This window comes from Urocampus carinirostris, chromosome 2 (assembly GCF_059441175.1).
Source record: "Urocampus carinirostris isolate Australia breed hairy pipefish chromosome 2, RoL_Ucar_1.0, whole genome shotgun sequence".
NCBI classification, from domain to species: domain Eukaryota; kingdom Metazoa; phylum Chordata; class Actinopteri; order Syngnathiformes; family Syngnathidae; genus Urocampus; species Urocampus carinirostris.
Genome location: NC_142350.1, coordinates 34463495 through 34486816, shown reverse-complemented (window position 1 = coordinate 34486816; position 23322 = coordinate 34463495). Strand labels below are relative to the sequence as shown.

Sequence of the window (23322 nt, the reverse complement as noted above, 5' to 3'; positions counted from 1 at the left end):
CAGCTAATGAGATGAGATATTTCATCTCATCTCATCTCTGATGAGATATATTTCAATATACATATATTTAGCACGTGTGTGGCACAGTTCTGAGGTCGAGATTGAACCTCCTGTGTGGAGTTTGCATGTTCTCCCCATGCTTGCATGAGTTTCCTCCGGGCACTCCGGTTTCCTCCCACATTCCAAAAACATGCATGTCAGGTTAATTGGCCAGTCCAAATTGTCCTGGGGTGTGAATGAGCGAGCGAATTGTCTGTCCCTGTGTGCCCTGCGACTGGCTGGCAACCACTTCAGGGTGTCCCCTGTCCACTGCCCGAGAATGGCTGGGATGGGCCCCAGCAACCCTCCGACCCTACTGAGGGAAACCGGTGCAGATAACGGATGACTATATATTTATATATATTTGAATTTTCTAGTAGTTAGTGTATTATAATCCTGTTTTTTTTTTGTATAAGAGTCAAAACCGACGCTGATAATACCAATGTAACAATTACAATGACACCATTTTATGACGTGCTTTTTTTCACTTTATTTTGTTCGAATACGCATTCCTTCCAAAGTCAAGAAGCTTTGACGCAATAAACAAATGTACATGTTTTTTGTATGCATTTAAAATCCAACACGGGTCGTTGGTGACCCTAACACAAGAAGAGGGTTAAAACAACTTTAATAAATGTTAAAAAAAAACAAAAATAAATCTGAACAAAAGATCTAATCAATTGCATTTATAATATATTTTTGAAAAGGTAAAGAGACTTTATAGACACCCTGTACATTTATTTCTACATGTAGCAATATCGGTCCTCCAAAAGCCCTTTAGACATGGAATGTAGCCTCTGTGGTGGGAAAAAGTGCCCAGATTACAGCAAAAACCGCAGGGTACCACGTCTTCCGTACACCGTAGGTTAGTAAAAAACTCAAAACAGAATTACAAAAAACAACAGAAGTGGTAACAACTACAAATTTAATATATGATTGAGTTGTGGAATAAAAATAATGTACAAAATATATTATTTCATTTAATAATAATATATTAAAAATACTGTATACAAAATGTATTATTTATCATTATTTTAATGTTATTTTTATCATGAACCACAAAGACTACAATTTCATGGTTTTCCAAAAGTTCTTTAATAAAAATGGCATATTACCACTCATAATCCATGATGTTAAATTGAGTTTTACTTGTTAATATGAAGTACATTTGTTTGAAACCATGTCAGACATTTGGAATATCAAAAACGAATGCGATAAGAATATTCAAAATAATTTCAACAGATGAGAATGCTATCTACAATATGTACATATTTTACATAACATTTTCCAGGGTAATAAAGTCCATATCTAATCACACTTTATACAATAGACCTGTTTCATATTATAAAAAAACAACAAATTTAAGTTCCAGCAAAACATAAAACTAAAAACAATGTAATAAACTGACAACAATACTTTTGGAGGGGGGCCGGGGGTTTGCAAACTATCTATAAACCTTGCTGTTTGACAAATTTTCTATCCTATAATCATAAAACTGGTAGGTTCAAAATGACTTTGGCGACAAAGACACAATCCAAATTCCACCGGATTAGGAAGAAAGCTTTACCACGCTGTGACCTGTGAATAATGCCTTGCCGAAAACTTTGTGGATTTGTGTCAAGTCATCAAGACAAATACAGTATTCCCTCGTCTTTTCACGGTTTGGATTTTGCGTACTTTATCTATAGTTTACTTTGTTTGACTTAATGCTAAAGTTCATGTGTCACACCAGATTAATTGAAGTACCATGCTTGTTTTGTAGTGCTTATATGTGCCTTGCTAGAAGCATGGATTTATAGTATAAATGGATGGATACAACTATCACATCCACTATACAACTGTGGCATTTTCGTTGTGGGGGCTGAAAATTGAATTGTCCCGGAGAAAACTGTCAAAATAAACTACCCACCCCCCAAAAAATAACAATTTCCCATTGGCAAAAAATATTACTCATTTTTGGTCCTTTTTTTTTCCAAATATTTTTCCTGTTTTTCTAGGTAGCATAAAAAATGTATTGTTAAAATGGTTGATACTTTGCTCATTTTTCTAATCTTAGTAGAAAATATTTTTAGAATGTGCCACATAAGACAAGTTTGCTTGTTTTAAGAACACATGTCATCTTTTTTTTTTCATAGAACAAGATAAAATATCTTAAAATTCAATTTAAAATGAGCAGCAATTTCTACCAATGGGGTAAGATCTTTTTTGCAGCTTATAATGATAACATATCTATATAGAATAGTAAATAATTACTACTATTAAAAAATTGTTTTGTTTTGGAAGCCATTCTTGTCACCAGTTTCCTTTGGTGCCCTTCCCATGAACAGTATTTTTTTGTGTACTGCGCGCTCAAGACCAACATTCAAATGATTGGAACATTTTTTTGCACTATGTTTTTAAATCGTGCTCTGCAACTGGCTGGGAACCAGTTCAGGGTGTCCCCTGCCCACTGCCCAAAGATAGCTGGGATGGCTCCAGAACCCCCACGACCCGACTGTAGATAAGCGGTTGTGATAAAGGATCGATAGATGTTTTTAACTTATGTATTCATTTCATTTAAAAATATACGTATCAAATTTCATGCAAAAGATTGGTAGTTTTAGAATGCATATTAGCAAATGTATTGCTTAAAAGGGGGCAAGATATATGATTTTGGTTTAATTGAGAGAGATTCAAATCAAATTTGATGAATCGGTCTATATTTAAACAAATATAAAGGGAAATTTAAATTTTACATGTAGATGTCTGCAAGTACATATATGTTTATTAAAAATGTAAATTACAAAAACTTGATAGGTCTTAATGTTCTTTTTATGTATTGCTGAGGTATTGGTTTTGATTTTTTTTGCAGATACAAAAAAAATAAATATCAGTCTGTCAATCTTTTTTTTAACCTACCCCTCTGTCATATGTTTTCAGCTAATACAGCCTGTGACTCAACAAGTTTGCCCACCCTCTACAACAGGGGCCAGGAATATTTTTGACCCAAAGAGCCATAAAATCAATGTACTTTAATTTTTTAAGTTTTTTTGGGGAGAGAGACAGCCAATATTTTATATTTCAAGACAAAATTTAACAAAAACGCCAAACCCGCTCTCCAGACAAGAGCTACTTTTCCGGCACAATTTATTCTACTGTGTTACTTTCGATGATTCGATCAAATTTATGAAATAAGAATAATTTCAAAACCTGTGTCCCATATCAACAAATATACCACTTTAAACTTGTCTCCCTCCCACAGTTACTTCAGGTTGAGGCTCATTTTGAATGTCATTTTTTGTAAATAATGGTTTCAAAACCAGGTGCAAGTAGTTATTTTGTAAAATGTCACAAAATACTGCAAACAAAAAGTTTATGGATTTGTTTCCTTTCAGTGTAGTGGGTTCGTGCAAGAGAAAGGAGAGCGTTCTGTGTGATCCTCCCACCCTTACTGCTTACCCAATCAAATTGCGCTGTGTGCTTGGCTGGCGTTTTGGTTGATTACAGTTTATTCAGTTGGGTTTCATCATTAAGTGTGTCATCAGTGAAAATAGATTGTTTAATGAGCTTCCATATAAAGGATTCTTAAGAGACATACAGGAAAAATGTTAGTTTAACACTGTGACTGCAAACTATAGTTAAAGACTGTGCTATATCCAGTAGTATCTGGCCTATAGGTAGTTTGGCGGGGGTACGACTTATACTCCAGTGCAACTTATGTTTTTTCCTTCTTATCTATGTATTTTTTGGCTGCTGCTACTTATAATTCGGATTATACGGTGCCTTTATCTTTTTTTCCCCCTTTTAAAATTTTTGCTGCTAGAAGTTATTGCACTTTTCATTGCACTATTGTTATGATGCACTATTCTTTTTCATTGCATTATTATACCCCAGGCCACTTTTCTAAGTATAGTCTGTAATTTGCAATAATCAGTGCAGCCCTTTGAGACTCCTCGTGATTAAGGGCTATACAAACAAACACGACTTGACTACATTATGATTTTTTTGCCTTTTCATACTGATAGACTTATCCCTTTTCTTTTCAAAGCTTTTATAACAGAATTTTCTGGACTATAAATCAGATTTTTTTTCATGGTTTGGCCGGGAGTACGATTCATACATGCTTTTTTCCCTCTTAATTATTCATTTTCTGGCTTGCGCAATTTATAATCCGGGGTGATTTATAGTCCGAAAAATATGGTATACTGGACCGAAACATTACCCGTACCAGCGGTGCACCGCCTAGCATAGAGTAAAATAAGACTGTCTCGGAGAAAATTTCGCTGTTGTCACATTTTCTCTCTGAGCCAGATGTAGTCATTAAAAAAGCCATATCCGGCTCGCGAGCCATAGGTTTCAGACTATATTTTCTTATTTAGGGGAAATCCACTCAATACAGTGGGTAAGGAATAGATCGACCGCTAAAATTGAGGGAATACTGTAACAGCGAATGAAGCCATGAAAGGCGCACTTATCTTAAAAATATAGCTAGACTAAAGTGAAATGGTGCTGATCGATATTATATCGTTGTTCCTCGAGGTGCGACATTTTCTATTCTTGCAGTACACATAGAGGGCATTGAGGGGGACGCAGCTGACCGCAGACACCAACAACATGGCAATGAAGACTTGGCCAAAAACGGGATATTCTGTCACCACTGTCTTTCCCTGAAACAATCATTAAACACCAGTCGTAAACGGACTTTAGTGCATACCTGGATTGAATTTACAGAGTTACTTACCAGTTGCTTATCCCATGCCTGGTAGGTGGGAGTCCCTCCCCCAATATAATTGATGATATAAAAGACGAAGAGGCACACAAGGAGGACGGGACTGACGACCCACCACATGATCTTTAAGTACCAGTTGGGACGGTGGCCGAGCATGTCTTCGATGTCTTTTTCAAACCTGCAATAAGAAAACGTGAGCGTTTACATAGATCCTAGGTGTCAACCTCACGGCTCACGGGCCTTATCCTGCCCGTGAATTCATTTCATATGCATGTACTATAATGGTTCGGCTGTATAAAACGCTGATAACTCTCAAACTACAGATCCCATAACAGTTCCTGAAACGTTTCTCCGTCAATTGAATTAGCTGGAGCCTGACGAGTGCAGCCTGTTTTAAAACTTTCTACTGACAAACAACAAACAAGACTGAGAGGTGCTATAACAGTAAGTCTTAAGTGTCAGAAAGTGGAGATGCGAGACCCGGGGACGAGCGTCTATCTTGGTGTAACGGAAGGCTAAACGAAGGAAGGTAAACCCTCACAATGGCCAAGAGAAAAGTTTATTCTGAAAACAGAGGCTTATAAAACCGATGGGAGGCCAAATATGTGTTTACGGACATTGCCTTCTTTGTGGAGCTAATGTGGCCGTCATGAAGGAATATCATGTAAAACGGCACTTCAAGATAAAACATCAGGATAAGCTGAAAAACCTGAATGCAAAGGAGAAGATACAAAAAGGTGAAGAGTTAAAGACTTTAAGATGATCCAGTAGATGTTTTTCACCAAAGCAAAAAAGTGAAAGGGACATATTTCTATTAGAGTTCCATTTATTCAATATTTTAAATTTGTATAGTTTTAACAGGAGATATTTTTACAGAAATCAAATTTTAAAATTTTCAATGTTTAAATTTGTCTATTCTGGAACGATATAACTGTCTGTTGTATTCATATTAATGTTAAAAGCACACATTTTTGATTAAGAGCACAAATTGTATTTATATTTTCTTTTTTTCGCATTTTGAATTTGTATAGTTTTGACAGGAGATATTTTTTGGAAAGCAATGTATTTTAAATTATTTCATGTTTAAGTTTGTTTGTTTATTGTGGAAAAATATTCTGGTCAGTTTTTTCATTTATATTGGTGTTAAAAAACGTCAAGTTTTAGTGTATTTATTTCATAAATGTGGTTTGATACCCCTGACATACAGTATGTCACAAAAGTGAGTACACCCCTCACATTTCTGCGGAGATTTCAATATAATGTTTGATTGAACACTGAAGATACATCACTTTGACACAATGAAAAGTATGTTAATAAAGGCCATGGCCTACTGAAAATATATCTACCATTCTGATGAGACAAAGATGAATTCAGTTAGCTCAGATGATGTAAAGCATGTGTGGCGGCAACCAGGTGAGGAGTACAAACATGTTTTTGTCGTGCGGAGAGTCAAGAATGGTGTTAGGAATGTCATGCTTTGGGGCTGAATGAGTGAGTTGCATTTCAAAAAGGGGAACACAAACTTAATGTATGCATGTACTGTGAAAAACTGTAGCAGAGAACTATTCCCTCCCAACACAAACTGGGTGGCAGGGCAATGTTCCAGCCTGAAAATGACCCAAAATACACTTCTAAGATGACCAAGGCTTTTCTAAAGGGGTTAAGGGTAAAGGGGGTGGACTGGCCAAGCATGTCTCAAGATCTAAATTCAATATGACATCTTGAAGGCATTCTCCAGCAAAAAGTGGAGAAGCAAAGGGTCATGAATATCTCCAAGCTAAGTCATGTTTTCATGAAGGAGTGGAAGATCATTCCAGTGGCAATTTGTTAGTCTCCGGGAAAATCCATGGCCAGGAGGATTAAAGTGGTTACGCAAAATCATGGTGGCCACACAAAATATTGAACTTCAGGAACTTTTTCTTTAGGGTGTACTCACTTTTCTTACCAGGGGTTTAGCTTCTAATGGCAACACTTTGAGTGGAAAACTACATGTACCCTGCTCTATAAGATTTACACAGACTACCTTTCATTGTGGCTAAGTAATGTGTCTTCAGTGTTGTTCAATTAAACATTATGATGAAATCCCTGCAGAAATGTGAGGGGTGTACTCACTTATGTGAAACACTGTATACATCGTTAGAACAGAATTTAGTAGCAGTGATGCCAAGACACACCTTTTAATTCCATAGAGGTAACTGACGGTCAGAATCTCAACTAGGACGACGAAGAGCAGGGAGAAAGATGCTCCATATTCATTAAACATGGTGAACCAGTAGTTCCCGGATGGGGTGGTGAAGCCCAGGCCAAGCAGCAGCAAGATTAGACACAATGCCCCTGTGAGGAAAACAGAAAACACAGCTCCAGTAAAATAACATCCCCCCTTAAGTTCATTGACACAATGCACATAAACCGTGTTTTCCAAACTTTTTTGAGCCAGGGCACATTCTTTTTCATAAAAAATCTCAAGACAAACCATCCGGTGAAAATGTTTGACGTATGTTTTACTAGGTTATAAGGTTTTTATTGTAATCATGGTGGCTCAGGAGGTATTACAGGTTATTCATTTTAGTTATAATTTAGCTGTCATATTAGATAGTAATCTATTTTTTAGCCCGTTCTCATGTTTGACTTGATTTGTTATCGTTTTCTGATAAAAAAATAATAAAAATAATACCTAAAATGAGCGCAATCTATGTGCCCGGGGAACATTTTTTTTGCTACATTCTAACTGTTTAGAAGTTTTTATTTATTTGTAAAAAATGAGACTCCGTCCAGGGGGGGCGCGGGCTTGTGTGACTTCGGGATTTTTTTTCCCTTAACTTTCCCAGAATAAAGTGAAACTACACCTCCATTACACTAGGGGGCAGTGGCATTCACAGTGGAGGAGTGTTTTGCATACATTTAGCCTCCACGTAGTGCATTAAGCAACGAGTAAAAGCATTGAAGTGTAACACGGAGTGTAGCAGGCCCTCAGGTGACCTCATGAAAAAAAATATTATCAATCAATGCAAGGACAGGCAAAATGAGACTGGGTGAAGAGACCAACAAAAGTCTCCTCCCGTAGTACTTCACTGCTACCTTGGAGGATGACGAGCAAAGACCAGTGTGCTTGCTATGTGAAATGAAGTTGTCACTTGAAGAAGTTACGACCCAATACTGCTCATGGCAGTGTCCATTTGACCTCTGAAAAGTGATGGGTCCCGGGGACTCGCATGCTCAAAAATCTATGGGTCCCAACAGAGATCTATGGGTCCCCAAAATTAAGTGTTATCGAGATTGAAATTGTAAATCGGCGACAAATATATAATATAAATCTATATATTCATTTAGTTTTAATCATCACAGTTTATTGGTAATATGAATCAGTTATCACTTCAAGATTTTTCAGTTCACAACAATATTGTACATTATATAAAATAATATTGCTGAAATAATTATATAAATCTATATTTTCATTCATTTTTAATCATCACAGTTAATTGGTAATACAAAGCAATTATTACTTCAGATTTTTCAGTTCACAATATTGTACATTATCCAAAATATTATTGCTGAAATATTAGTCTATATATATTCATGCAGGTTTAATCATCATTTAATTGGTAATACAAAGCAGTTATCACTTCAGATTGTTCAGTTCATATATTCATCGTGGTTTGCTTTTCCGCCACAGTTGTAATACCTTCTCAAGGTCCAATCCATTATCATCCTCCTCATAGCGTAATCAGGAATATAATTTTGTCCATTTTGGCAGAAAAGTCCTTTTCCTGCTAGGAGTATTCTTTTGTTTATTTTCTTTTGTCGAGCCGTTCGCTTCAACACACGTGTTTCCCTAGCCTCCGCGATCCTCCGAAAAATTTCTCTGCCGTTTTTTCGTGCCGGAATTATTGCCGTTGTTATCACTTTCTGCATTATATTTCGACTTATTACTGACACTGAAGAAATTACCAAGTTTGTGTTGATTTTCACCTTCACTCGAAGAAAACCACCACAACAAAGACGTAATCTCGAAGCAACGAGATCTCGTTTGCCGAGATCGGCGTGCAGACGAAAATTCGAACCGCGTGACCAAAACAACAATGACAGACCTACCTGACGAAAAGTTTGGAGTGCAGTAAATCAAAAAAGAAAAAAAATACCAAAATGAAAAAGTAGTGAAAAGCTGAGAAAACAAAACAAAAGGAGAGAAAAAAATAAAAAAGAGCAGGAAAATTTCAGAAAAAAAAGCCAGAAGAAAAGAAAGAAGCAAATAAAGAGAAAAAAGGTAATAGAGAACAAAAAAGCAAGAAAAAAAGTAACAGCTAGGAAAAAATAAACACAATGAGATTTTAAAAAAAAAAGGGAGTTTAAAAAAAAAGAAAAAAAACAGGAAAAAGTTTGTGTTCCATTCAAATAATATCCAATTATATCAAGTTAATCTTGTTGCCAACATTGTACTTCCACTAAAAAATTTAATTAAATACAGTTCTGTATCGTGCAACCGACTAAATAATTCCCCAAAATGTTTGTATTATGCGACAAAAGATACCAGGAATAAAAGAAATGGAAATTTTGTGAAGGAATTGTAAAAACAAATGACGTTTGTAGGCCCTGCAACCTTTGCAATCGTACATGAGTCAATTCATTCAAAAGTGAAAAATAATTTTGCATTGCCGGAAACTCAGACTCAAAATGTAACGATATGTCAAGTTTTAGACATGTTTGATAATGATTTAGTTGCCACACTTGGGGTTGCTGCTGCTCACTGTTGTTTCAAGCGTTGCTCATCGATTTTTTGTGAACGCTCAGACCCGTGGAAAATTAGAGGGAACATTGGTCATGACAGAAAATAATTGAGAAGCACTGCCTTAGGCACAGTTTACAGACCGCCGCTAGATGACCTCAAGGGCAGCGAAGGCTGATATAATAAAAGTAGATCAGACAGAGAAGATGGAGAAAGATTTAAAACTCGTAAAAGCACTTTAAAATCAATGCAGCAATTTTAAAACTGGTGTAATGGGATACCTGGCCCTGGCCCTTGTAAGATCACATGCTGCTGAAAATTGCAGTAGCTGCAGGCTAGCAATATTTTTGTTAGGGTTGTTGGGGAGACCGGAGAGCATGGCATTTTAATAATCTAAACGAGAGGATATAAGACAGTACTAATATAAGATGATGTTGTGAAACATTTTCCAGTGTCAGCATACAGTATAAAGTGTAATAGTCTTTTTACATGTCTTACCATTTAACACTTCATTGCTAACTTTGGACAATATGTTAAAATCTCGCAGTGGGGTGGTGATGGCAGTCAAGTTTCCCAGCATGCTGCCCAATCCCAGAAGCAGAAGCATGAAGAAGTACAGCACTGACCATAACTGAGGCAGCGGCATGTTTTGAATGGCTTCACTGTACACAATGAAGGCAAGACCAACTCCCTCTACAGCCTGAAACAGATGAGGAAAAAACAGTTCAGTGATAAGAGTTTATGACTCCAATCTACCTTGATTTGGCCTCTTAAAAGATTGTGTATTAAAATGGACTTTACTCAACAAGGACATGGTAAAGGGTAACTACTGGCATGTATCAAAAACTTTAAACTGTAATGCATGATCTTAGATGTCTCGCATTAGCAGAATCATGTAACGATTGGATAAGAATACCATACTTTTGTCGATAAGCTAGAGAATTAATACCCAACGATAATATATTAACGCATGTTTTTTTTTAATAATCTACACTATCATTATCATAGCCTGATTTTTGTCCATTAATATGAAATAGCTTTTCTGTTTTATCCAGTTGTGAAGGACAGCCAATATGTATTATTACAACAAAAACTATTGATGGGCGATAACCAACACAAAATATCAGTATTGATGGTACCAGCTGCCTTCTAGTGGACATTTAACAATTGTCCTGCCCCCTTGAAAAGTTAATTTAAGGTTTGTTTTCCATACCAAATCAAAAGTTTTTTTAAGTACCTTTTAGCCAACGAATTGCCACTCAAAGTGCCGTATAAAGACATTGAGTGTAAAATAAGACAATTGAAGGAGACTTTCAGACAGGAAGTGATATGACATTGGGAGCCAAATTTGGTTCAGTCTATTTAAACACTCTCATTGACACATAACATTGTCACCATCAACACCCAATCTAGTCTGTAAGTTTCCAAACATATAATTTTATCAAATACATTTTGTTTATATTTCATAGCATTTGCCAATTGCTTTTTGGATTTTGCCGATCATTTGTGGAGTCAGACTCACTGTATTTTCACAGAATGTTTTTACTCTGTTCTGGAATAAAGTGGAGCTAGGACGCTAATTTTGACGCAGCACTTTTTTCTACGAGGAACCCGGCAGAGTAAAAGCCCACATTAAACCACACCCCCTACATTGCATATTACCGAATTTTATTGCAATATGTATTCTGTGTAGCACTATTTAGATATTCTATATAACACGCTACAGTGGGCATTTGCACGTCACATTGGGTATTTGTATATTGTATTCTTTTTGCTTTATTATTGTATTGTTCTCAGCTCAGGGATGCTTCTGGAAATGTGAATAACTGCTTTGTATTACCAATTAACTGTGATGATTAAAGATTATCTACACACGGGGAGCAGAACACCAATCATATTCATAATCATATTCAAGACAAAAAGGTATTCCTTTTAAGATTTTAGCCATTTTTACAGAGGCAGGGGTCTTTGAAGTACTAATGGTATGGGTTTCAATGACAACTCAAAATTTGAGTCACAGTATCAGTCTGAACAAATGTAGTATCAAACGTCCCTGATAAAAGCAATAATTTGATTTACACTCATGCTAAGCACGCGCCTACCAACCAAAGAATTTCAATTAGCCCGTCAGATCTGTACATGCAGTAGACAGAGCACAAGCATTGCAAAAAAGGTTTTGAACTACTAAATTATTATAATCTGAACTATTTACAACATTTGTATAATTCAAGCCACACAAATAAATGTCAGCCCCAAAATGATGGAACGAGAGCTGTATGTAAATATACGGGATTCAACAAGGGTCTTTGCTCTGACCATGTCTGTTCTCTGTTTTTCACCACAATAATATCAATACAAAAAATTGCTGTCATTATAAATACGCCTCTTAACGTTGGGTGTCTGACACCTGACAAGGGTTATACTTTCATCCAACTTTTACTGTCATGACATTTCCGAAATTTGATGACTTGATTTTATGATGAAACTTTAGATGGTTAAAGTCATCAAACATCATAAATGTTTAATGTATTCCAGATACAGAGCTTAGGTTTAAAACTACCGTGAACAAACTCGGATCTTTCCTGATAAGGACATTTGGCTGCCACACAAACCAAATTCAAGTAAGGCCATGCTTGCATATGTACTGGGGGAAAAAAATACCTCCCCCGTAAATATGTCAGTCTAAGAGTTATATCATCAGTCATCTCAATGCTAATCAAATGCTAACCATGCATGAAAGCAGAAGTCAACTCACACCCGTTTAGCCTGCGGGCTTGTTCTGAGAATAGCTAACCAGTGATAGATTATTGTGATTTTCTGAGGAATGTAGATTTCTATTGAACACGATGTTTTAGTGGTTGACGAAGACTATTTTAACCCCACTTCTAAGAAGTACAACATGGTGACCACTTAGTAATGACATTAACCACACAATAAGGGATGGGCAACACCAAGCTGTACTTGCCAGACACACAACACAGGAAATGGTGCCCCTGCGACCCTAGTGTTTAAGGGATCCTACCAACCAATCAATACTATGCAAAGTTTTCATTTTAGAAATGTATATCAATATGGTAGCCCCCGCACTAATCAGTGACAAAAATAGCTCTCAGCCTTAAAAAGGTTGAAGACCCCTGTTCTAAACAAAGCTAAAAATAAATATTTACCCGTCTTGTCCCTCTCTGAAGGCGGCAATTTTCAGGATTTTTCAGAAAATGACCAATCATGGCTTCCCTTCAAAAGCAGGTTAACCATCATTGGATGTTAGCTTAGCACTAGCAACATCTGTCACGAAACGGAACGGGAAACAGGAAGTAGGAACTCATTTGTGTAGACGTCCTAACACTTAAATTGAGAAAGAAAAGTTGTCCAAAACACAAACGGACCAGACCAAAAAACAAAACGGGTCAAACACAGGCAAAACTACAAAGTAGGCATTTCCAGAATTAATCAGAACTTGCAGGAATCTCTCAGAATGTTACACCGAAGTGCAACAAAGTCCAACAAGCACAACAAGTATAAACAGGTATCAACAAGTATGAACAAGTTTTCAACAACGATCTGGTTCAAAAGAGCTCGTTTAAGTACCCACAGGAGTGATCAGTAAATGCGAGTCAGCCGGTGTCAAGGGGCGGTGCCAGCTGGGCGCCATGGCAACCGTGCAGTACCTGACAACATCAATGACATCGTTCCTTAACCCCAAGTCCCAAACAGCTACCCCCAGATAAATTTACTGTAGGTGGATTACCGGTTTTAGCTAATATTCTAAGATCAAAGTATCAGTCAGAATCCTGTGTTCATGTTGCTGTATAAAACATGAACACATGAAGATATAATTTGGGGTGACTTCCACTTCAATAACTCTAAGAAAAATAGTTTATGAAGAAGATTGCTAAACATACCGTGTCTAATTCATCGTTGAGGTCGCAGGATTCCAGTTTACCGCCAATTTCGGCAAACTGCTCTGGATATGTTGCATTCAGTTTTTCAACCCATTCAAACACATTGTTCATGTTGATTTGGTCCTCTGCCAGATTAAAGGTATTTAGCAGCAGTATGCGCATCCTGAAAGATAATTATTGTCTTAATAACACAGATAATTGGCAGTTGACACATGCAAATATCATAACTGACTCATTCACAATGATGTGCAAAGCCCATGCTCACCTATCCAAGCAGTTTTCATAGTTAACGGTGGCTTTAAAGCCATAAATGGAGAAGGTGACAATGGAAGCAAATATGGAGGTGCCACTGTTGATAAAGGAAACAATGTAGGCTTGGCGCTCAAAATTGTTGTTGTATTGATTATAGCTTGAAAACGCTATGAGCGAGCCAAATCCCAATCCAAGAGAAAAGAAGATTTGTGTTGCGGCATTTATCCACGCGATGGGATTTGCCAGTTCCTCCAACTAAAGAGAGTATGTAGAATACAAATATTGGTTAAAAATACACACTTCTGGGTTAAACGTATTTTTTTTTAATATTTAAAGTAAAAACGACATACTGTTTGTTACCTTGGGGGTGAACATGTACGTGATACCGTGGATGGCACCGGGAAGAGTCAAACCCCTGATGAGGTAGATAACAAGGACCACATAGGGAAATGTGGCAGTGAAGTAAACTACCTGTGGACAAAGTCAAACATTTTTATCCTGTCAATCCATTAGAAGAATTATCACCCGTGGGCAAAGCGAGCGTGATGGAAATTATTTCAGGTGGGATCCAAGTTTACATATTTGTTTTTTTGTTCGTTTGTGTGTCTGTCCACACAAGAAAAGGGGGAAGCAATTTACATACGACTACCATATTTCACAGTCAGTCAGGTAGGTTACCCTGGATGTGGAAAAAATGACAGGCAGTCTATTACCCTCAAGTAAAAACTGCCACACATTCTACTCTCCCAGACCAGAGCGAGTTTGGCCAGGATCACAGTCTTGCACAACCAATCCGGTAGGTCACTATTGAGTTGAAAGTATCCCCCCCTTGAAAAAAAAATTACTCAGCACTTTTGATTTTGCTGTCTCTGCAGTCTTTAAAAAAAAGACATTACCCTCTTCGAGGCCAGAACTACATGTACCACTGATTTTTTTTACTGAATCCTTGACTCCCACATTATAATTCAAACAAACAATTTTACCAAACCTTTAAAAGGGACAAACTGTAATATTTGGCCATACGTTGTTGCTGCATCGTGTAATGCAACCAAAAATGAAATTAGTTTTAGAAACTACAAGGAAGACACTCAAAGCGACCGAAACATACAATTATTCTCTCAATTTTTTCCCGCAGCCTTTCGCGAGGTTTATGTGTTTGGGCCCCTCTAGGTGAGCCTGATGCTATGTCAAATAAATGCAAATTTCTTGACAAACAAGCATTTTTAAAAACACACTTTTGTATCGTAGTTCATGTATTTTGGCCTTTTCAATCAATGTTTTTTTTTTAAAATGAATTAGATTATATATTACTATTAGACACGGTTTCTTTAACTTGTTACTGTAGCACTTGAAGCACATTTCAAAACTTATCCTACCTTCCCAGATGACTTGACTCCATGAATAATGAATAGGTAGGTAATGATCCAAGACAACAGGAGGCACAAAGCCGGACCCATTTGAATGCCGCCATTTTCTTCAATAGAGGAAGAAATATCCAAGGTTTGTCTAAAAAAAAAGTACTCTGTTGAAGAAGACTTTTGGCACTCTTCCACCTTTCCTGTCAGGTTGGAATTCACAGGACAATCTGACCAGGGCAAGGCGGACTGTGGACACAAATCAGTACAGTACTTTTGTAAAGGCACTTATGAGCTCTGAATTCCGGTGCGTTTATCATTAAGTTATTTAGGAGCTCACTTGAAATGAATTAAAGAGGTACCAGAAGCTCCATGCATTGATGATGTTGTAGTAGAGAGTAAGATAGAGGGATGCTACAACACTGGCAAGACCTGAAATCAGAGATCAAAGTCGAATTCTAATAAATGTGTGGATATTTTTTGTAAACAAACGTCTGAGTGATAGAGGTAGGCTGTACAGAAAAGTCACTGGTGAAATTAAACTTTGAAATAATGAAAAATAGAGGCACAGCTGATATTTCCGAGCCCGTGACAACAAAAAAGAGCAATTTAAAATGCTTCTTGTGTCGTCATCATTATTTATCGGCGCAACTTTTTTGTCATGATCCTGCACTGAGGTTCCGTTTTCCCTGTAGGTTCCCTCTCCCTTTCTCTCCCCTATCTTTCTCGACCTCATTTGGCCACTTACTTCTGAGTTAAATTTTCTCCCAACAGATGTGGTCACTAGTCTTGATTTCCCAAGTGTTTTTCCTTCAACATGTCCTCTTCCCCTTATTAGTACCTTGTCCCCTTGGTTCCTTGCTAATTTGTTGTCTTCCTCGTCACGTCCCAAGTACCATTGTCTCAGCTTCTTGTTCTTTTAGTGTACTGAATTCCTGCCTGCTTTTCTGGATGAACTCTTGGAGTGTCACTTTTGCTTCTTGAATTTACTGGAACATTGAACCATCGCCTGCCTATTGGATCACAATAGTTGCCTCTTGTGTTTTAGGTACTGTTGCCTCGCTATCAAATTTTACTATACCGAACCCTGCCCGAATAAAAGACCACAGTTTGCTGTCCTAATCTATGTTTCTGCACACCCTAAGTGGGTTCGTGAGATGTTTTTTTTTAGCTTGGATTGCAAAGGAGTGTTAACAGGTTATCAGTAGATCCCGTTCTCACTCCGTTCCCCCCTCTGTAAGTCAGTAAGAATGGATCAGAAATCTTCAATAGGCTTTGGCTCTGGACACATGCTAGTTTAAACTGACTCTCTTTAGCTCAAATCAACATCATTACAAAAGGACAATCTCAATTGTGTTTGGTGCTAAGGTAAACAACTCCTTTGCCGCGTTTTTACAGTACTGCAGTCAACGTTTAGCATTGAATCATAACAATATGTTTTTCCAAGTACTTACCTACACCTCCCAAATATGGGTTGATGGTAGACCAGGCACCGACGCTCCCTAAGCGCATCTTTTGACCAATAGCAAGCTCCATGTAGAATAAGGGCACACCCTCGATAAATAGCATCAGCAGATATGGAATCAAGAAACCCCCTGTTGGCGGAAGGAAATAAATACATGCTTAATATAGTTCTTCCCGGGGATTTTAGTGTACCGTTATCGTTAAAAAACAAACCAATATCAAAATCTGACATTTTTTTAAGTTCTCATGCTCAGATCTTTGCAGATAAGCTAGTATTTGGAAAATGTAAAAGTGTATTATAGACTTCTAGTAGCCCTTGAATAAACCTATCCTAGTTTTATGTTTTGAACTCTGATATGATGAACAATTAAGATAGAAGCGACTGATGGATTTATGTGACTTAAGTATGAGAAAGTGAGCGGCTTCATTTAAATATTCACTAGTGAAATGGATATAGAGATTATTTCTTTATGTTATAAGGAATGAATGATTACAATATATGCACGGTTACAACTATTAAAGTTAAGCAAAAAAAAGTGACATTGTTTGTGATGATGTGGCAGAATTTTATAAATGATTACTCATAAGGCATTACCATTACACGATTTAGTAATTTTTTTATTGATTGATTTCACTCATTGCATCTCAAAACTCCAGAATTGTTTCCCCTCTGTATTCCTGTAGCACTTTCTGTTCCCTTGAAAATTGCTACCTTTGTAATGTTTGACCATAACATGCAAATTTGCTTCATAATGACGCAATGTTCAACACCAATCGATAAAAAAAAAATAGATAAGTAAGATACTTTTATAAAAGCAGTCTCAAGGTGCCTTCTGCCGGACAAAAATAGTACTACAACTTCACAACAAGATTTAAGGCACTTATTTGCATTGATTCCACGTGCTTAGTGGCTTATAAATTCCGCAACATGACAAAACGCTGAGATAAATAGTTGCCAACGCTTTCAATACTCGATTTTAATCAATTTTATCAATTCATTGTTGCAGCCCTATATGGATCACAAGCAGCCCTTGAGAAAAACAACTTTCATAGCTTCTATCTTGTGAACTCAGAGATAATAAACACAAATAAAAATGACTTTTTACAGAAAATAAAAAACAATACAAATTCATTCAATGCAAATTTGTGAAGCAGTGAGATGGTGAGAGGTGAACTGCATTGAAAAAGGGATTACTGTGTTAACATTTTGGTATTCTTAATCGAAAATGGTATTGTTTATGTTCTTTTCTGCCCTTGTGTAACGTTTTCTAACTTCAGTATCACAAAGCCCCAATATACACACAAACACAACCATTATTTTGAACTGATAGCAAAAGGCTATCATTCGCTGTATTTTCTTCTTGGCTAATTTTCATCGCTGCTTTTGTTTTGTTTGTGTATCACTCAAGCCGTTATATCAGTCTTATCGCCTCCTTCTACCGTACACTGCTTAGACAGGCGGAAGGTTTTAAAGACCTCATTTATTTGCGACATCGCTCCATTGTTAGGGCCCTATAGTTTATGGCATGTTATTGAGGTTTACAGCCTACTTCAATTTTGCAACTCGCTTGATTTGTTTGGAAAGTTTACAACCCAAAGGCTTGACATGACTGGAAGCGTGTTTGTCATTTTTCGTTCGATCGAATAAAAAAAAAAAAAAATCGATGATTTTTACTCTTCGGTGGGTTGTCACTTAACTGAATTTGCTTCACTCCAGGACAGTTTTAAACAGCGTTGGGGGTAAAGCATTTCAAAGGAATGTGTTCCTTGCAGGCAATTACTTTTCTCAGTATCGAGGACTGCAATACGTTATTATTGAAACTTTGTAACTCACCTGTTACAAGATTGTGGTTACCCTGCTACTTTTCAAAAGCAGATCATGTATTATACTATATTACCCTAATGGTTCCTCCCTCGCTCTTAAAGTACAGATGCTCCCCGACTTACGGACATCCGACTTACGAAAAATGGTAGATATGAACATTTTTTCGGGACGTCAAAAAATATCCGGACATTGCTGTAAGTTAATGGCAGCACAGCAGCGCAGTGGTTAGCGCATGTGCGGCACAGTTCTGAGGTAATGAGATCGAACCTTCCTGTGTGGAGTTTTCATGTTCTCCCCGTGCTTTCGTGGGTTTCTCCCGGGCATTCCGGTTTCCTCCCACATTCCAAAAACATGCATGTCAGGTTGATTGGCCGGTCCAAATTGTCCCTAGATGTAAACGAGTTAGTGAGTTGTATGTGTACGTAGTATTTCTTTCCGCCACTACCGGCGTGTGGCGCTGGGAGGTCACCCAGCATCCACCCCAAAGAATAAATCAGGCTCCTACATAATATATGTACTGTATCTCTAGCGCGTGAAGAATTTTGACGTTTTTATTGTTTAATATCTCGTGCATCTATTCAATGTGGTTGGTGTAAAGTGTAAGGAAGAGGCATTTTTTTTTTAAATGAAAGTGGAATAAGAAAGCTTGATGCGGTTGAGAAAATGGTCGGAAAGTTTTTTTTTGGCCACTTTTTACCACGGAGGAGGACCTCTTGAAGCGCATCTTCCAATAGTAAGTTAAACTTAACTTTATTTATCTTTGTAGAGCATATTATTTTATTAAATGTTTATTCTTTAGTGCACAATACAGGTTTAAACTTACTCCTATAAACATTAAACATACAAAATATAGCACTGAAGCAACTTACGGACAAATTCAACTTACAAACGTTCGTAAGTAGGGCAGCCTCTGTATTATACTACCGTCAATTTGCCAGCATCTGAGTACAACATTTACAATAGGTGGGCATGTTAATATGTGTACCTGCAAAATACAACTGAATCGCGTTACGGTGCCACCTTCAAGCACAAAGTTTGAGGGTGCATAATTTCTCCCCAATGTTGTTCTGATAGTCTCCCTACTGTATATATTCACACCCAAGCCGTATTTACAACAATAAAATAAAATACTGAAGTCAGGGAGTCAGGTAACATGCAGATATTTGTTAAGTGTAACCAGAATCGAATGGTAGCGCATGGGTAGAAGGTGTGGCTTATACGTGAACAACAAAATCATTGGGGCAAACGTGAGCACATCATTTACTGTAAAAGAGTTCTTTATTTTGGTATTTTTATTTGTACAATTAAAAAAAAAAGAAAACCTCTTGGACATTGCACAGAAATGGAGAAAAAAACTTCAAGTGGTTTGAAGACAAAAGATAAGTGTCTCGGATGTATTCGTTCGCAAGCTCTCAAGATTGCACAACACCAAAAATATGAAGGGTTCATAATTTCCACAGTTTGGTGACCACATTTTATTCTATCTTTTAATTTTTGGCTATTTTTAAGCAGTTTTAGGGAATCGGCTTCAAAGTGAGAATGTTTTGAAATGGTAACTAGTTACTTTCAGAGTAAACCGCTACTTTTGGGTGTCAGTAATCTGGGAGGTAACGCAAGTACTTTTTGAATGAAGTAACTAGCAACTGTAACCAACTACTTTTTTCAGTAACAGGCCCAACACTGGTTTTAAAACAGAGGGGCAGCCGGCAATGTTTTTCCTCAAACTTTATGATGCAAACAGGCAAGTGAACTTATTATTTGACCTGGGGTGGAACAATTTTGTCCCTAAAAGAAAAATAGACAGAAATAACAAAGCAAATAGTAGAATAATATCATAATAATAATAAAAATCAAATTAATACAAACCTGTTAATTTATACAAATTGGCTGTATTTTATAGGATTTCAAATTGTGTACGCCTTTTAAACATTTTTTGTACGGGAACTGTAGCTGACCACAACATCACAGTATAGATATATTTCGGATAAAAAGTGCATTTCGGCAAGATCCCTTTCCATTAATTAAAGAGATTTACAAAGTTCTGCTCTGACTTCCACATTATAAAAGACTCTTATTACCCGAGCCACTAACTCTTTGGTAGGTGCTACAGGTCCCTTAACACAACGACTAATAGGCTCAGAGACAGTTTCTTCCCTAGGGCGATCACCACCCTAAACAAGTACTACTTTTTTAGGGAATCTTTTTGTTACTGCTAAATATTATTGGACTACTTTTCATTGCACTCTTGTTTTGATGCTCTCTTCTTTCATTGCACTACTTTTATAAGTTAGGCCGATCTCGCAAAGCACTGCTTTGTAAATATGTTTTCGCTTAGCTTTCTCTTTAAAGTATTTATCAAATATGTCCCTGAGTGCCATTTCTAATCGTGTTGCATACAATGTTTCACAACTTTTATATAAATGTCAATAGAGACAATTCCCTTCCAAATCCAACAGTGGGAGAGTTTTGAGCTAATTGAGGAAAGTACATACAGATACAAAGTATAGAAAGATAATGAGAGCTGATATTCTGACATTTTTGTTGAAGATTAAACTAAATTGTGACAAATTTGTTACAGAGTAAAACCATCTGTAGATCATTTGGAGTCTGCAAAATCCCGGACTGCTACCAATAATAAGCAACACTGCATTTACTACATAATTGTTTGTGTTGTTTATTTGGTAAATAAAAAGAAACTTGTTTGTACAAATCCCATTTAAAATGTTGATACCTTGCTGCTATCTTCTGGCTTCAAGTCACGATCCCAGCCTCAGTTAGCTCATTCCACACGTACTAATAAACTCTTCATCTTTTTTTTGGTTTGAGTTGGCGTTTGGACTGTATTTGAAACAGACCTTTAATTACTTTTACCACTTTTAGGCTACGCTAACAAAAACAAACAAACACTTGATGAGCATGAAATGACTCCCTGTCTTTTCTGCTTTCTAATGTGTTACTAGTCCCAGGACACATGCGCTTTTATCAGGCCTGTTCGAGGAGGAACAAATCCCCAAAAAGATGAAAAAGGAAGAGTTTATTCGAGCGCGCTCAAGAAATGCATGCAAATCATGTGTTTCTCCGGTGCCCTCGCCCGGTTTAAAAGTCATGATTGCAGCCTTAAGTTTTCAAAGGCCGCACCCCACCTTTGATTACAAATGGAAAATATTTCTTTCAATGAGCAAAATTATGCTACTATGCCAGATACATTTACTTGTTTTGAGGGAAATCTTAGTTTATTTGCAAAATAAGATACATTATTTAAAAAAAAAAAAACAACTTATACTTGCGTAAAATGAGCACAATCTTCAGCCAATGGTGTAAAATCAATAAAAAAAAATCTTTTTGGGTGTTTTGTATGTGTCTACCATACACACTCATAGATGGTGAATAATAAAAACGTTTCATTTTCCTTGTGCTGAGGTTTTGAAGTTTTTCCCCTCCCTCATGTAGTTTTTAGATCAGGGATGGTGTAAGAATAGCATGTAATAGTCTGTAGTCTGTACAGCCCTTCGAGACTTTTTGTGATTAAGGGCTATACAAATAAACATGACATTTGTTTTTATTTTGTGTAGTCTGTTTTATTGTGAGTTAAAAGGTGCTAGGTGTTTGTAAGGTAGATTAACGTTTAATGTGGGGTTTCAATCAATAATAAGGGGAGTATGACTTATTTCACTCCAGGACCAGGGTTGGGTAGGGTTACTTTAACTTGATTACTTTCAATTACTCCAATACCAAGTATTCTTATAAAAAACAAAATAAACTAAATAGGAATATGAAATTACTAAATTTTGTGCAGGCTGGGGAGTAACGGAACACATGGAACTGCAAAAATGATGTTGGCAAGCTGTTTAGATTTATTTGCATTTTGTTTCTGTCGCATTTTATGTTAGTTTTGCCGGAGATCAAAGCGATCAAAGCCAGGAGAGAAAGCTTACCACGTGTTGTGAGTCATAATTTTATTCATATTTAGTTTATTTTATCTTTTATTAGCATATTTGGTATTGGCGTAATCCAAAAGTAATTGAAAGTAATCAAGTTAAAGTAACCCTACCCAACCCTGTCCAGGACATGCTTTTAAAACAGAGAGGCAGTCGCCAATGTTTTCTGGGCAGTAACGCAAGTACTTTTTAAATGAAGTAACTAGTAACTGTAATGCGCCCAACACTGCTTTTAAAACAATGAGAGATGAGATGAGATGAGAGATGAGGCAGTCGGCAATATTTTACTCAAACTTTATGATGCAAACAATCAAGTATTATTTGAATAGCAAAACAAATTTGTAAAAGACAACAACAACAATTAAAAAAAACACGACTACTAACAACAAAAATCTGATCAGATAATTGAATAATACTGTATAATGATAAAAAAAAACATTCCCCTTATACTAAAAGCTTAAATAATTCAGATATAATAAAACCGCTGTTTCATCAACCCGCTACATGTCCTTGTAACAAAAACAAAGGTAAAAGGACATGTGGTCATATCTCTCACCTCCGCCGTGCATCTGGCACAGGTAAGGAAATCTCCACACGTTCCCAAGTCCGACTGCATAAGAAACACAAGCCAAGACAAATTGCAAGGGACTGTCCCATTTGGGTCGAACATCTTTCTCCATTTCCACAAGTCAAGTGCACTTCCTTTCTTTCGGCTCTTCAACGGGTTGCCTGAGCCTCTTGAGCACCTGGAGCACTTTAAATGCGCTCTTATAGAGCGCTTCGACATGACGTCACGGTCTCCGCAGTAGCCCGGATGCACAGCCATAATGGCGAAGTTTAACCTTTTGTTTCCCTTCCCCCCTGTTTTTTTTTTTCAATTTTAAAGGCACAGTGTGTAATATTTAGTGCTTGCTAGTGGTATTGTACAGAAAAAACAACTTTCATTTAGTTTAAGAAAAACAAAAACAAACAACAACATTGATTTTTAACACTTGGGAAATATACATGAACTATCTTATATCATACCTGTCAACCTGTACGGTTTTGCCGTACAAAGTACGTTTATTATGCATTTTGAGACGTGTACGACGTACGAGAAAATCTGTACGGAAAAAT

The 23322-nt window shown here is 36.9% G+C and overlaps 1 protein-coding gene across 1 annotated transcript; it reads right to left on the bottom strand.

Moving 5' to 3' along the window:
* Positions 1-947: 947 nt before the first annotated feature.
* On the bottom strand, positions 948-22930 carry LOC148371714 (sodium- and chloride-dependent transporter XTRP3A-like). The gene is made up of 11 exons (XM_088326272.1): positions 22763-22930; positions 16434-16574; positions 15320-15411; positions 15001-15228; positions 13985-14095; positions 13638-13879; positions 13373-13535; positions 9969-10170; positions 6922-7081; positions 4760-4925; positions 948-4685 (listed from the first exon to the last, which is right to left on the bottom strand). Exons 1-11 carry the CDS (start codon positions 22884-22886, stop codon positions 4512-4514), a joined length of 1803 nt encoding a protein of 600 aa, XP_088182398.1. The 5' UTR covers positions 22887-22930; the 3' UTR covers positions 948-4511.
* Positions 22931-23322: the final 392 nt, after the last annotated feature.